This window comes from Camponotus floridanus, unplaced genomic scaffold (assembly GCF_003227725.1).
Source record: "Camponotus floridanus strain SB8 unplaced genomic scaffold, Cflo_v7.5 scaffold31, whole genome shotgun sequence".
NCBI classification, from domain to species: Eukaryota; Metazoa; Arthropoda; class Insecta; order Hymenoptera; family Formicidae; genus Camponotus; species Camponotus floridanus.
In genome coordinates this window covers 1,494,083-1,508,882 of record NW_020229448.1, presented here as the reverse complement: position 1 = coordinate 1,508,882, position 14,800 = coordinate 1,494,083, and the positions used below count along the sequence as shown (strand labels likewise).

The 14,800-nt window shown below is 40.5% G+C and overlaps 1 protein-coding gene across 3 annotated transcripts in view; it reads right to left on the bottom strand.

The window, feature by feature from the left end:
• Positions 1 to 3,595: 3,595 nt before the first annotated feature.
• LOC105252408 (pre-rRNA-processing protein ESF2-like) overlaps positions 3,596 to 14,800 on the bottom strand; it is an 83,891-nt gene continuing 72,686 nt past the window's right edge. For 2 of the 3 annotated variants that reach the window (XM_025410379.1, XM_025410378.1), the window contains exon 4: positions 13,741 to 14,741. In XM_025410379.1, the coding sequence (XP_025266164.1) occupies positions 14,450 to 14,741 (292 nt within the window). In that variant the 3' untranslated portion in view covers positions 13,741 to 14,449. Of the gene's footprint in view, positions 4,198 to 13,740; positions 14,742 to 14,800 lie in introns of those variants that run through there. The other variant, XR_889303.3, reaches the window with a different exon arrangement.

Below are 14,800 nucleotides of genomic sequence, written 5' to 3'. Positions count from 1 at the left end.
CAATTATCATTAACGCGGCTCGCTTATCCGATGCTTGTTAACGGAGGAGAGCGGGAGGGCGGAAAAACAGAGGGGCGGGGGGGAAAGGGGAAGGGGAGCGGTCAATACGCGCGAACAATCGCCCGAGGCTAAAATTCTACGCGAGATCGACAAAACGTTTAATTGATGCGAACGAAAGCTGCACACGGCTAGGCGTTCAATGTACCATTAGGTAGTTATTGCGATCACCGGGGGGATGCGGAATGGCGTAGATTGTGTACCGGCACGTATATACGTATACGTGTGTGTGTGTGTGTACACACGACGCGCACATAAACGCGCGTATAAACACGCATATAGGTGCATATACGTGGGGTAAAGCCATCGTGGCTTCATTCACGTCAGATCTGAGGCGACCACGTCATTTATCTGCCAGCCAGTCGGGCTAACGATGCATTGCCAGTTTGTTGGCCGAAGTCGTCGCCGGTACACACACGTATACACATGTGCGTACATACACATGTATATATACGGAGATCGAGCGCGCGAAATCGCGGATGCTCGAGGGGGTTCTTGGGGGTGAACAAAATAAGCTTGCGCGGTATTTAGCGAGTTATCGGCCGGAGCCGAGGAGCTCGTTAACGTCCCGATTCACCTGTACCTGCATTCGGCTCTGCACCCTATCGATACGCGACACGCTCGTGTTTACGGCCGCTAAATTATGGCCGATTGACACTAGCGGTCGCCCGACACGCATTATTTGTCGCCCGTTATCATTACGCTTCTTCGTCACGGTCGTTAGATATGATTATGCGATTATTTGTAAACGTATGCGTGCTGCCGAGAAAAATAATCCTACGATACACAATAGGCGCCGAACGCGTGATAATCGGTTATTGACTGCAAAAATGCTTACATTTGTTCCGCCAACATGACACTCGCTAAGAAATGAGTGGCGCACGATTGCAAATTCAGACGAAGCGTTATCGTAACGGAGTGCACGATGTTAAGGCCATGCATGATTCGTATGTATATATTGATTTATGTTCGTTTTTTTTTCGGTCAGCGTAGGTCAGTTAAATACAAGTTGAAGACGTTTCGTTTTCGTAAGATTCTTAATATCACACTGCATGTATTCATTATGCGATCTAAAATATGTATTTTATGATGTATATTGTATAATGTATCTGTAATATATATATATATATATACTTCCGGACAAAATTAGCGCATAATTTTTTTTCACTTTTTCTTTAAAATTTTGCATTAAAATTTAAATATCAGCTTTTAAAGAAAAAGTGAAAAAATAATTTTATATATACAATCCATATCACTCTAATATTTGTACAATCGAATGCATTTATGGTGTTTAATACACATTCAATGGTCAAACTCACTTTTTTATAATATAATGAAAAGCAATTTTATAATGAAAAGCATGCTTCTTTTCTTTTAAATAATTAATTAATATAAAAAAAATTATATAAACTGCATATCACATCGGATATCTGATTGTACAAAATAATAGATAATTTTATAGATAATTAATTGCGGTTTGATATTTCTCTCTTAAATATAAGAAAAAAAATTATTGGAAAGAATAAAAATTTCAAGATGAATGTGCGACATACAAAATATTCATAGGTATTCTTGAGCAATGTTACTTTATTAATTAGCTGAATGCGACAAATTCAACCGACGTACGTAAAAACAAGTGACAAAAAAGTTACGTGATTATCAGTACTTGTATCGTGCATCTGTGCGGTGTCCATGAAGGTAATTAGACAGCTACTGCCAAAGTCATTTATTATTACTCGACCGTCGGAGAGACAGCGAAAGAAGGATGCGTGACCCTCCGCTGTTTTATAATGTGCGTAAAAAATTAAGAGAGGACCACCGCGAAAATTATCAAACATGCTACTTTACGGAAACTTCCGGCAAGAGTCTGGTTGCTTATAATTATATTAATTTATAAATGCGTATATGTATGCATGTAAGAAGTTTGACATACTTTTATCAGAAATTGGATCATACTGTAAATAATAATATTATTTGTACATTGCTTCTACTGCAAAAATTGAAAATTTTATATGATTCGCATACATGATAACAATTATACAGCAGATGTTTTTAATGAATTTTTCCGACATGCTCCTTGTAATAAAAAAATATTTCAAATAATACACTATTTTTAAACACTTTATACACGGATATATATAAAATATGTCGAAAATTCCATCTTTATTATTGTCAGAAAAAAATATAATATACATAGGGAGATTGTAGGATCCACGACAGGACTGTGGAAGAGAATTAGACGTTAACGCTCGCTGGAGAAGGGCGAGGGTGAGGGGAGGGAGGGGGACTCGTAGGATCGAGGGGGGTACCTAGAGGCGGGCTCGGTTACGTCCAAATAGAAATTCAATTGATCTTGTCCGGTAGTGTCAGGTAATCCATCTTGTTCCTTCCGCCATGTCTGGAGCCGTGTCTAAGTTGGACCGTGAGGAGGTTTCCGCGTTTCTCTTTCTCATTCTCCACTTTTCGGTTGCCGCGACGTTCCGTCGGCTACACGGGTTCCGTCCGTCGTCGTAGAAAAAAGAGGACAGCTGTCCAGCCGACCGCCAAACTACCCATTAATTACGTTCCTGGACACACTCACACTTATCCATTTGTTTGTCTTTCCATCTCTTGTCCTCCCCCCCCCTCGTCCCCTGCTTCACCCTCTACCCATCGTCGCTCCTCACGGCCGCTCGGTTACCGCCACCCGTTGTGAATAAAAATCGCTCTGCCAAACTACAAGTCGAGCCCCGGCCTCCCTCCGTCCCGCGCGTACTTCCGGATTCTTTTTTTCGGACGGCGACCGTGCGGCGCGATGAGTGGATTTGTACGCGCGCCGTACAATTATTCGCGCATCCATTGTTGAACGCATCGAGGAAATTGTGGCCCCGTGGCCCGTTTAATATTCACGGGGACCAAGGCGAACGTTGCATATTCACCTGCCGCTCTCGTTTCCGCGCATCGATCGCGCATCGAGAGCCCCCGCAAGATAACAATGATTATCCCTCTCGGATCGTCCGATTTTATCCTCATCGCGATTCGGATCGAAACGAGGCAGGCGGCGGGTAAACGATGGATAACTACGATAAGCTACCACCAAGCTATCGGCGAAGAGCGCGTTCATGCGCGTGCTCGCACGATGGGCTAATTGGTAATACAACTTTATTACTCTCCGTTAAGTAATGACGGTCTGTGTTAAGTATGCCTGGTTCCGAAGGTAGGGACCCGCGTGTGTATCGATACCGGATCGAGATAAAGCGCGCATGTACGAGAGATAAGAGAGATTGTAAAAAAAAAGACGTATAAAGTACGGAGAGTGCATCCTCTAATAAGGCGATAAAGGTCACCTACCGAGAACGATTTCAGACTTGCCTCGAGCGGTCTCGAGTAGGTGATTCTAGCTCGGATCAACCATCAGGGAGCGAACTGGAATCTTCGAAACGCCTACATCCGCCAATCGAGTATGTGCGTCGCGTACAGATCATTTCAATAATGATGAGAAAAAAATGATTAAAAAACAGAGCTTGTTTATGTATATAAGTATGTATTTATTTGGGTATCTTACAGTAATAATAAATTATATCATAGACGAGACACTTATAGACTAGACACGTCTAAATCACACGATCGGTCGGTGGCGATGAACCCGTCAAGAATCGGGGTGGTTTAGATGATTTACGAAATTCAAGGCGAACGGGAAAAAGGATCCAAACGTTCGCAGCTACTTGCGGATAATTAATAACGCCGAGATCAAAAGTGCGGCCATTGAATGTTCGCTCATTCACAAACGATCTCTCCGCCCAGATGAATGCGAACCGGATCGTTACAAGGGTATTCTGCGGGCGTGCCACGTATGGGTGTCTTCAGGTCAATACTGGCAGTACGATGAATACAATTATTAATGCCGTCATTAAGAGCATTTACCATTTTTTAATACCCACGATCAGGAAGGAATATAATCCATTACTCAACCCTCGGTTGTTGGGTATTCCTTTTTACGTGCCTTTTCCAATGGCTGCAAATAGAGCGATAATGCAGAATTGCACTTTTTTAAGTACGCGGTATTTTATAAAGTTGAATTATAAGCGTTGGCTGTTTGAATTAAAAATATTTCCTCTTAGGGTAAAATTGTCCGCAACTTTCACGCTTTTCAAGTTCTATCTGAAACAAATAAATTATTACATAAATATTATTTTTATACCTATATATAAAATGTATGGATTATAAAATTATTATATAAATAATGTTTAGATTGTGCGCGAATTACATAAAATAATTTATCAGATTCCCCCGTTCAATACAGAAATGTTGTAAATATAACCAACAACGCACAAAAATTTAAGAAACTCGATCGTTCTATCCACGAAAGTATATTTTAATCGTCGTTAAGAGAGAGGGGAACTACGAAAGAATGAAGTACGCGACAGAGACACGTGTCAACGCAATAAATCGTAGCGGTGTCCGACATATGGTTTGCTTTGGACGGCAAATTCGGACATATGATTATAAACTGCGTATGGATGACGATTATGAGAATGTTTATATCTTTTATAAAATCTCGCTTTATTTTCCTTCTCAAATAATATTCTCAAAAAATAAGCACTAAAAGTGAACATTAAAACTAAATATTAAATAGTTATAAATAAAATGGATTTGTAGAAATAAATAATAAATTAATAATAAATTATATAAATAATAAAATGCTTGTATTTACTACTTATATATATATTATTACATAATAATAAAAATTATTTATTTTTGTCTTCTCGTAAAAATTATGTCACATTACAATCTTGTTAAAATCTTTCAGAAATATCGAGGTAATAAATTAAATATTAATATGCTTGTAAATAGTCAAGAACGAGATACGCATCCTACATTTATGAGATTTATGAGAGATAAATCTATGAAATAAATCGATGCCACATTTATGAAAATCACGCGCGCTCTCGGAACGACAAACGCAATGATAAGCGTTCCGTAGTTGCATGAAAATGACTTTTCGTTGCGGATCAAGAATGATCTCCAAGGCGGAGAGAAGATTGGAGAGGCATCGTCGGGATTATATGGGGCGCGTCCACGTATACACTCGCATAAGCTCGCTCCCCAGAATATTTCCATCTCTTCCTGTCTCTACCGATCTTCGCTTGCATCCATTCTCGTCCTCTTTCTCCTGCTATTTCTTTCTCCCCCAATATGACGAGTGCACGTCGCGCGCAGTTTACATCCACACCTCGACCGATTATTTGTTGCTTCCGTTCCGAAGGACTATTTTCAACCAGATGACATTCATACGGATGGTATTCGGATCTGCTGTACGAAGCTATCGGAAATTCAATATTTGTATCTCTCATTTGCGTATAGAAATATATTTATAGAAAAGAGAGACACATATTTTTTATATTTTATTTTATTTTATTTTTCCATTTATTGCGTAAGAATTTCGTTCTCAGGTATCTCGAATATAAAAATGTACAATTAATAATTATGCGTCACGATCCGATCCGCGTATCATTTACCTTCGAGCATTTTACCATTTATTCACCTAATTGGAAACTGTACAGATCTACATTCGAAAGACTAATGAAATTTATGTTTGGAGCAACTCTGCCCAGTCTCTGAATCCTATAAGAGTGTACTTTCGTGTTATCCGAATGTTTCCTCGAGCTGTTTTTATGTTTCACCCTCGAGAATAATTTCGCGACATACGCGCGTTGCAGAAATAAAAAATAAAAATCGCGGCGTGAAAAAGCGGCTGTGATGTTCCAGGTAGGCGGTCGTAGTTCCACCGGGATCTTCCTCTATACGGTTCTTCCTCCAAAGCCTGTAATGCGGCTTACAACTAGGGAGTTATGGCGCCGGCTGGCGGTACGCGAACAAGATTTGAGCTCGAGAAGGAGTTATCAGGCGACTTAATCGAACGATTAATGGTACGGCACGTGTAAAAGTCCAGGCAGAAACGAAGACGAGCGCGCGAAAGGGGACAGGGGGAATCAAACACTTTGGATCGGCCATGAAGCCGCTTGTTAGATCCCAACGTGTGCTTTTCTGCACATTTAAAATAAAACAATCTCCAGCGCGAGCGATTAACTAATTATTTGTAACTCGAAGATAGCTATCGTCACGATCACAACTCGTCCACTTTATTTACCTAAAATAATATAAAAAATTGTACATAAATGCACTCGATAATTATCGCTTCTGTCGAAAAAAATATCGCAATTTAAAAAATATCAGCATATACATAGATTTAATAATTTATGCACAGTACAAAATTATTCGAAAAATACTCTATATAATTTTGAAGCGATTATAATTTTTTAATCGACTTTAAAACACCGCGAAATAAATTTTTATAAAATAAACCATTTTGAAACTTTCATTGCCAATCGCGTCAAACGCGAAATAATGATTTTCAATTTCCATTAAATTATTTGCCATTAGCAGAAACGTCTTTTTCTGACGCGTACTCCACGTTCCAACTCTTACGAGGCGCCTTTATATGAACGCGGTCTAATCCTCTCTCCAGATTGGAAAAGTATCGGAGGTGATGGAGCGATTCGAGACGGATTAAATATTAAGCCGACTACGAAGCACATTTGACTTGATTCATAATGAGGTCGTTTTCTGTATCTTGGAGATAAAACTCGTTCGTCTTTACTGCTAATCAGGGCGCTCATTAGCAGTAGATTAATATGATCCGGTCGACGCGGAACGACCAAACAAATGCACGGTAGCCGTGTCCACGACAACATCCCCATTCGTTTGGTTGCTTCCAAGTGCTTCAGATTTCAACTCATATATATATACATATATAATTTGACAGATTAGATTAGAGAAACTTTGACATGTGTGTGTATATGTGTAATGATGTATATAAATTTATCAAATGATTTAAGAGACTATAATAATAATTAAAATAATTAAGTAAATTTAAATAGAATATAAAGTAATGAGCAATAATTAAAGTGCATAAATTAATAGTTTCTTTATTCTTTAATTGTCAAACGTTTTAGTCCTTTTTTGAATCTTCAATAAAAAAGATTTTAATTTACTTATTTATTATATTAGAGCCTTCTTATTTTTATTATTTAACATAATTAATTACGAGAATACCAACAAATTAAAGATACAAATAAAGAAAGAGAAAAGAGAATCAAAAAATTAACGACAATTAATTTCCGCAAGTACTTTGAAATTTTTAATCACATCATATATGTATATAACATACATATCTTGACAGTAGCATATTTTCTATCGCTCTATTTTAATTTTTTAACTACGACTACATTACTCATTACTCCACGATTCTCAGCAAAACCACCTAAACATGTGAGACACGGTTTTTTTACATTTTGACGCGAGAGACGATCTGTGCAATAATATCGCAGCTCGTAGATTGAAAGTTACGAGGGAGTAAGTAAAGAAAACCGGAGCCTTACATGGAACTTTGCGCGAAATCAAGATCTCGGTTAAGGTGGGGACACGAGGGTAATGGCGTGTGCATTATTCTGATAAATCGCTCCGACTGGCGTCAATCCTGACTTGGAGCTGACTGGAAATCTTGCCCGGCAAAATCTATACCTACCCGCACAGGATGCTTGAAGTCAAATCGCGGCATCATCGAACCAAGGAGGGCCAAATGAAAAATATGTCGATTTGCGATTGACGCTGTATATATTATTTTTCAACTCAATATTGTATTTTCAAAAAAATATCTATTCTACGTTCCCTATATATGGGAACAATTCGAATAGAGAATCGAATTTACAAGAGATAATTGTGGGCCCAGTATAAACGCAATCAATGGCGATTCACGCTATATATTTAAAAATTAAATGTAATGATGGATTTATATCGGCTAAAGCAAAACTCTTTCCGAACGTTATTTCTCATATATGTGTGTTTAGCTAAAAAATATATCGCGGTTATTACTTGATATCGCGGAGCAAATTTATAGCTTATTGATTAATGTTTTAGCCATGTATTTGTCACATTGTTTGTTAGCGTCGAAAGAATCAATTGGCTTATACTCGAGTAGTAAAGCCACAAATTTATAGCAGTATTATCGATTGTCATATCGACGCTAATTAGCAATTGACAGATACTAACCATAAAATTAACAATTGCGTGAAGCATACTAATTCTACTCATTAAGTTGTACATACATTCGATAGAATGTATTAATTATTGCAGAAAGTTTTAATCTCTTTCCGACAGTCGATTAATTTCCTCCTTCTATGATATTAACGTCAGATGCAAGACTATATTATTTCTGGAAATACAATCACACATATATATATATATATATATATATATATATATACATGCATACATATAATTATAAATTTCATATATATTTTATGAATTTAATATCATTCGACATACAGAATATATCTGAGAAGGTATCGCACGGCGATAAGCAAGTGACACGAATCTGCACCGTACCTGGAGAGACCTGAAAAGGGCCTTCCACCCTGACTGCCAAGATTTATCGTTTAAACGTGCACTTATGGGTTCAAGAGAGGGTATTGCGTCACATACGTGGGGCAATAAATCATCAAAATATGAGTCGATGATAGAACGCAAAGGAATAACGTTTAGTGCCTGAATTAATGTCATCTGAGGCATTTATAGCGGGTAAATGATGAAATACGCGATGTATTCGATCTGAAAACAATGCGTGATAAATTTATCGATTGTTGCAACAAGAACTCGAGTCGCGAGAGAGAGCATCGCGATTGTTTTATATATTTACGAGATGAGAGCAAAAAGAGCCGAAGCCTAGACCGGGATGGACCCGAGAAAGATAGTGTTACTTTAAGAATGCACACACGATCACAGACGCGAGCTGGCAAAGAGATGCGAGCAAGTCAAGGAAAATCAAGTTTACATCCACGCCGCTACTCGCCGAGATCTCCACCCGAATGGAATTATAGCACGTGCTTTGAAACGCGCGCGCGTTGAACCTACTCTCCGTTTATCTTCCACAACTGCGGTAAAAAGAATATCTTCTGATACTCGCCCGTCATTCATACCGAGAATTAATGACTAGTGCAACATGGAATTCCGTTATTTACGTTTCAACATTCAATTTAATTAATTTATAAATAAAAGATTTATTTCCCTTTCTCTCTCTCTCTCCTTCTTTTTTATCTTTGTCGATATGTACTTGAATAATTTATTTCAGAAATAAACATTGCGTGTTTCTCTAATTGATTTCTTCAAAATATGTCGCGTCACACGATAATTCAATATACGATCGATAATTCAATATACGTTGAATTAATTTATTTAATGCACTTCCAAGTAATAAAAATGATAGCAATTTATGACACGTTCCTTCTCTTGTTTTTATGGCATAAATTTGGACATTTAAACAATATTTTCTCAGCTACTGTGGAACAAACGTCTACCGTTCCCTTGTAGACGTATATAATTTAGTCATTAAGATTTATCGTGGAAACTTAATTCATAGCAGTCATCATCGTTCCTATCATCGTTCATTTCTGCGCTGACCCCAGGCATAGCAAACGAACGAACGATTCGCAACGACGACGATATTATCTATTATATTTAATGCGAACCTCTTTAGCCTCCGCTAATTGATAGCTGGGCATTAGCGTAATTGTAATGAGTCAAAATTACGGCAATCATGCGGTCTAGCGCCTTGGGGGAGGAGTTAAAGTCTTTGGCTCTTTCGGTGAATCTTCAAAGAAATTCGCCGTCATATTGTTCCGCAGATCCGAGATCCGATTTTCTGAATATTTAATATACGGGAGAAGCGCGGTATTTCTCTCTCATCGTACGAGAAAACTACTATTTTAAGTTTTAACTTGCAATTGATTAATAAAACTTGCAATTGATACATTTACAGGAAAATGTGTATCTAAAAATAGATATATTCTTCATAAAAAGTATAATTTTACGATAATATAAAAAAGAATGCTTAAAAATTAATCGTATTAAGCTTTATTAATTTAGAATATGAAATGTCTTATCGATAAATCAAATGACATAGTACATAAATAAAATGATTCAACTACGTAACATTTATTTACTAGTGAACGTAAAGGTAACGTTGAAAGGAAGCTGTGGGATATTTAAAGAATATAAACAGGAAAATCAAATTTTTAATATAAAGATAAAGTACAAGTTTGACAAAAAAATATTTCTCTCTTGCGAGAATCGCGCGGAGAAGGGGAGAGAGGGGGCGTATAACGCGGAATAAACCTATTTAAACGAGGGGGCCATGAAGTTCATTCCCTCATCTTTGCGTCGCGTCGGTAATTCATCCGGCGCACATCCAATGAGGGATGCCCGCAGGATAGACCAGATGAAGGACAGGCCGCTAACGGATGGGGCTCGGCTTAGAGGGTTGAAAACGACGATGGTCTAATCGATCTGTCGGACATCTGTCGGACAAAGCGCGAAACTGCTATCAGCAGTTTCAGCGTGTCCTGTGGCCGGTAAAACGCTGTCACGAATAGTGTATCGGTGGGTGGTTAATGAGAGCTGTTGGATTACACGAGCGTTTGATAACGATCGATATACGGACGAATGCGCGCGAATGCTTTGGATCATTTATTGAATTATTCGTTGACAGATATCAGCTGATGTTCGTTGACAGATATCAGCTGACATTCGTTAAAAGCGTTCGTTGATCATTCTCGATTATAAACTAGACAAGAGATTATGTAGATACATTAAAAAAAAATCACCGATCAAAGATGGAATGCGTGAGCGAAAAGGAGGCCTTTTCTGTCTCGAGAGAATATCGAGTCCGATGTACGAGTAATTGACACGATCGACGTTGGCTGAATTAATATTCGTTAGAGAGCCGCGAAAAAGCGAACTTATTATAATATTGAGCGGACGCGCGATCTTTCATCTCATAAGCACGCTCTGATTATTTATGAACGTGCAAACGCACGCGGCACAATCGATTTCACGGAGGCAAATTAGCCGAGGCCGGTCGGCAGACGCGGACGTTAAAATAATAACGCTCATCGCCTTAATGGTCAATAATAATTAGGGAAATTCTTACCGTCGGAAATTGGTCCTCGTAAGAACCTCTCCCGTTGCCGATCTCGCTTTATTTCATCGAATTACGCGGCTTAACGCCGCTCGATGATCGCCAAAATTCTGGAATGGTGAAACTTTGAAATTACGGAAGAAGCTATAGTTTTACACTTTTTTAATGCTCGTCATAAGAATCGATATCGATTTAAATATTCTTCAAGGAGACTCTAATAATTACTTGGATGTTGTTCAATATTTTTACATATTATTGATCGTCATCGGAGTCTATTAAACGAAAAAAAGTGTTCACATAATATATCGCGTTAAAGCGAATTTACTCCACTTTATTTTCTGGATATTCTACGAGTCTTATATCGTGTAACGTATTTTTTTCTTTTTCAGTTCGATTGAGATTCTGGCAGACGATTAGATGTACAAGAAGAGGAACCAATAACCGTGAACTGTTGCAAGAAATGAGAGTACCTTACTTGTCCGATTCTCCCATTATTACGAGCCGGGAAAGTTGCTCTGGTCTTTGAGGTTTAGAAAGTTAGGACATTACAGCCAAGATTAAAGCGAGAAAATTTGCGGGGAGAAGCGGCGGCGCTTTGGTAAACTCATGGCTCAGGAACGGAAGAAGGGCGTTTTAATGGGCCGCGATTAGCAAAGCGAGGCGCCAGGGAGCCGTAGACAGCGGAATCTCGAGAAACCACTTTTCACATATCCTTCCGCGGTTCTGTTTCTTGATCGAGCGACGTTACCAATACTCCCGAGGATACAAAGTTTCCTCGTAGATTCGGAGAATCTCTAATGTGCCAGCTTCTACCTCTGCGACATTAATAATCGATATCCTTTCTATCCTTAGAAATATATCTGCTGAAAATGTACAGTTTCTCTTGACAATTTTACAACTATAATGTTGCATAATAAAACGTATAACGTCTAGTTATACGTTTTGCATATTATTGTTATGCAGACAACTTTGGTGAGCGGTTAAAATCTGCGCTGGCTATTTCGAGATATTGCGCATCGATTAATAAATTTGTTTAGAACGCTTTCATCTTGGCTGAACCTCTCTTGGACATTACCAGGAGCTAAACGTGAAAGCGTACAGCATGAATTTTCGATGTAAAGTATTCGAACGACGATTCAATTACAGCTTAATCACACGTGCTCGTTTATATCGCACAGTCTTGCCGATCAGATCCGAGGGGTACAGTATTCGTCCGCTCGCTCGGGCCCGATTAAAATTGCGCGGATTCACACGATCGGTGATTACAAGTGGGACGAGCGCCGGCTCTCGCTCCGACTCTGATACCATTTGCATTCTCGCGGCTCTGGCGGATCCTCGTACGTATTATTTCGCAGAACTGAGGGAAATGTGTAATTCAAATGAGTTACGAGCGGTATCGCACTCCTGGGAAGTAGGTGCTAAGCGGTCGGATATGTTGATAGAGCGTCAGTGATACGTCGGGCCAGGAGGTGGAATCGCGATGGGGTTGAAACACGGGCCCGGAACAAGAGTACGGAGCGCGACGGAGAAAGAGAGGGCACCTGGACTGGAATTGGGAGCCGAGCGGTGGTGCGAGGAAACCCCGGGCGACGGCGGGGGAAGGGGGGGGGGGCTCTGTTTGTAATAGTCCATGGCGATGGTGCGAGGCGATGAGATGTGATCGCTCGGCGATGAGCTGTGGGCGACCTGATGGTCCCGCAGCGGTGCCCGCTGCTCGACGGTCTATCCCGACTATGTCTATACCGGATCCAGTTACTGCCTATGCTTATTCCCGCGTAACCACCACGAATATCCGTCGCGGGCGTTCGAAGCGTTAAATTTCGCGAATTTTAATATAATGGCGGGTAAAAAGCGGAAAGCCAAGTAATCTCATGATGAGAAATTTTCTCTGTCGTTTTAACCGGTCAATTATACTCGATTACGCTTTATCGAGTCCATATATTGCGTTATTGTTATTATTAATAAGAATTTTTTTCTCCTATATAAGGTGAAAAATAATAATGATGACGCGCAAAACGATTGACATTCCTGAAATATTAAAAATCTTGTTTTCTAATCCGCGTCCACTAACGGCAGATCCTCATGGTCGTGATGGACGGTATCCTTAGCTGGCGCGGTAAAAGAACGGGCGATGCAAAGTGATAACATAATCAGGTGATAATGTGGCAGTCATATCTCATCGCGAGAAAGCCAGCGCAAAGGTGCAGGCGGGAGGAAGAGAGGGGGAAAGAGAAAGAGGCATAAAGCGTGGCGTAGGAGAAATAGCGGTGTAGGTGGAAGAAAGCGAGGTGTACCACGAGGGCCTCTCTCATTGGCTAGTTTAGTCGGCATCTAGAGACCCTCTAGGAGCTCAGACAACGGCAGGGAGTAAGCGACGAATGACAACACCATTCAAGAAGAGTGACTGTAGCGAACAGCCGTCGTTATCTCCTAAATAAGGGGGATGTCAGGGAGATCCGACGGTGATAACACTTGTTGAGATGCATTCTCATTATTCTCTACTAGATAATCATCGCCGCCAAATTAATTGAATTTTAAGCGGGAGGATATCGCGTTGCCTCTACAGCAGGTATTTTCGAGCCTTACTCTCGGATCGCGCCCGCATTTCGATTCGATCGACGATAGATATCGCATTCTCGCGTCTCTCCGAATTCAAATGATCGGAGATTATTTTCAACAAAAAAAAAAAAAAAAAAAAAAAAAAAGACGGGAGGATATTCCGGGAATAAAACGAGCATTAATACACCGAGACGAAATCAAAGTCCTTAACGTGAAAGATGACTACACACCGGTTAGAAGCGTATGTTCGCTTTGTACGGCCGGCGATAAACCTCGGAGCTTCCTCGGAGATGAAGCATCGCGGGGATTGGTAAAAGTCTCGGGGCTTACACACGTGCCTTCGGATCCGACATCTCGTCGAGATACATCTCGGCATGTCGCGCGCGACGCTGGAATAACGCGCGGCCAATCATTCGTTCATGACCAATCGCGGGCGTAATGATGTTATGACGTGACGTGGGTGAGAGTTACGGAGCCGGGGCCGGCACAACGGGAGCGGAGCTTCGCAAGATGGGAATGTATCAAGTCCGAGTTAGGAAGGTGGCCGCGCGAGCGAACGAAGAGAGAGGTCTACCCTTCTCTCTCTCTCTCTCTCTCTCTTCCTCCCTCTCTCCCTCTTCTCTCTTCCCGACTTATTATTTGTAGCCACGTTGTGGTGGTTGCCGGCGCGCACCAGCATCCATTTAATCTCTCTCAGTGAGGAGCGTTTCTTTGATCAGCGCGCGACCGCATCTGCCTGGTAATATCTCAAGCCGGTCCTGCAACCGGCGTCCCGGGCGCGAGCTCCCCGTCTTGCCTGCACCGAGGCATTTGTTGCTGTCAACCAGCACCTCGGATAGTCTCTGTAGTCGTTGACTGCGTGCCCCGTTGCCTTCCCTTCCTCTTCTTCTTCTTCTTCTTCTTCTTCTCCTCCTCCTCCTCTTCCTTCTCCTCATCCTCCTCTTCTTCCTCGCCGTCCTTATTCTCCTTCGACTGTTCTTCGTTTCGACCGGAGAAGTCGCGTGCGGAATGCAAACGTGACTTTAGGAGAAAATCTTGTTCCTTTTCTTCTTTCCGCCCTTCCTTCCCTCTCTCCTCCGGTCTTTCGAAATATCCAGCATGCGTGATTTTCCTTTGTAAAATGTAGTTTTAAAGAAAATTCAAATATTAAAATAGCAGATCTGCGTTATA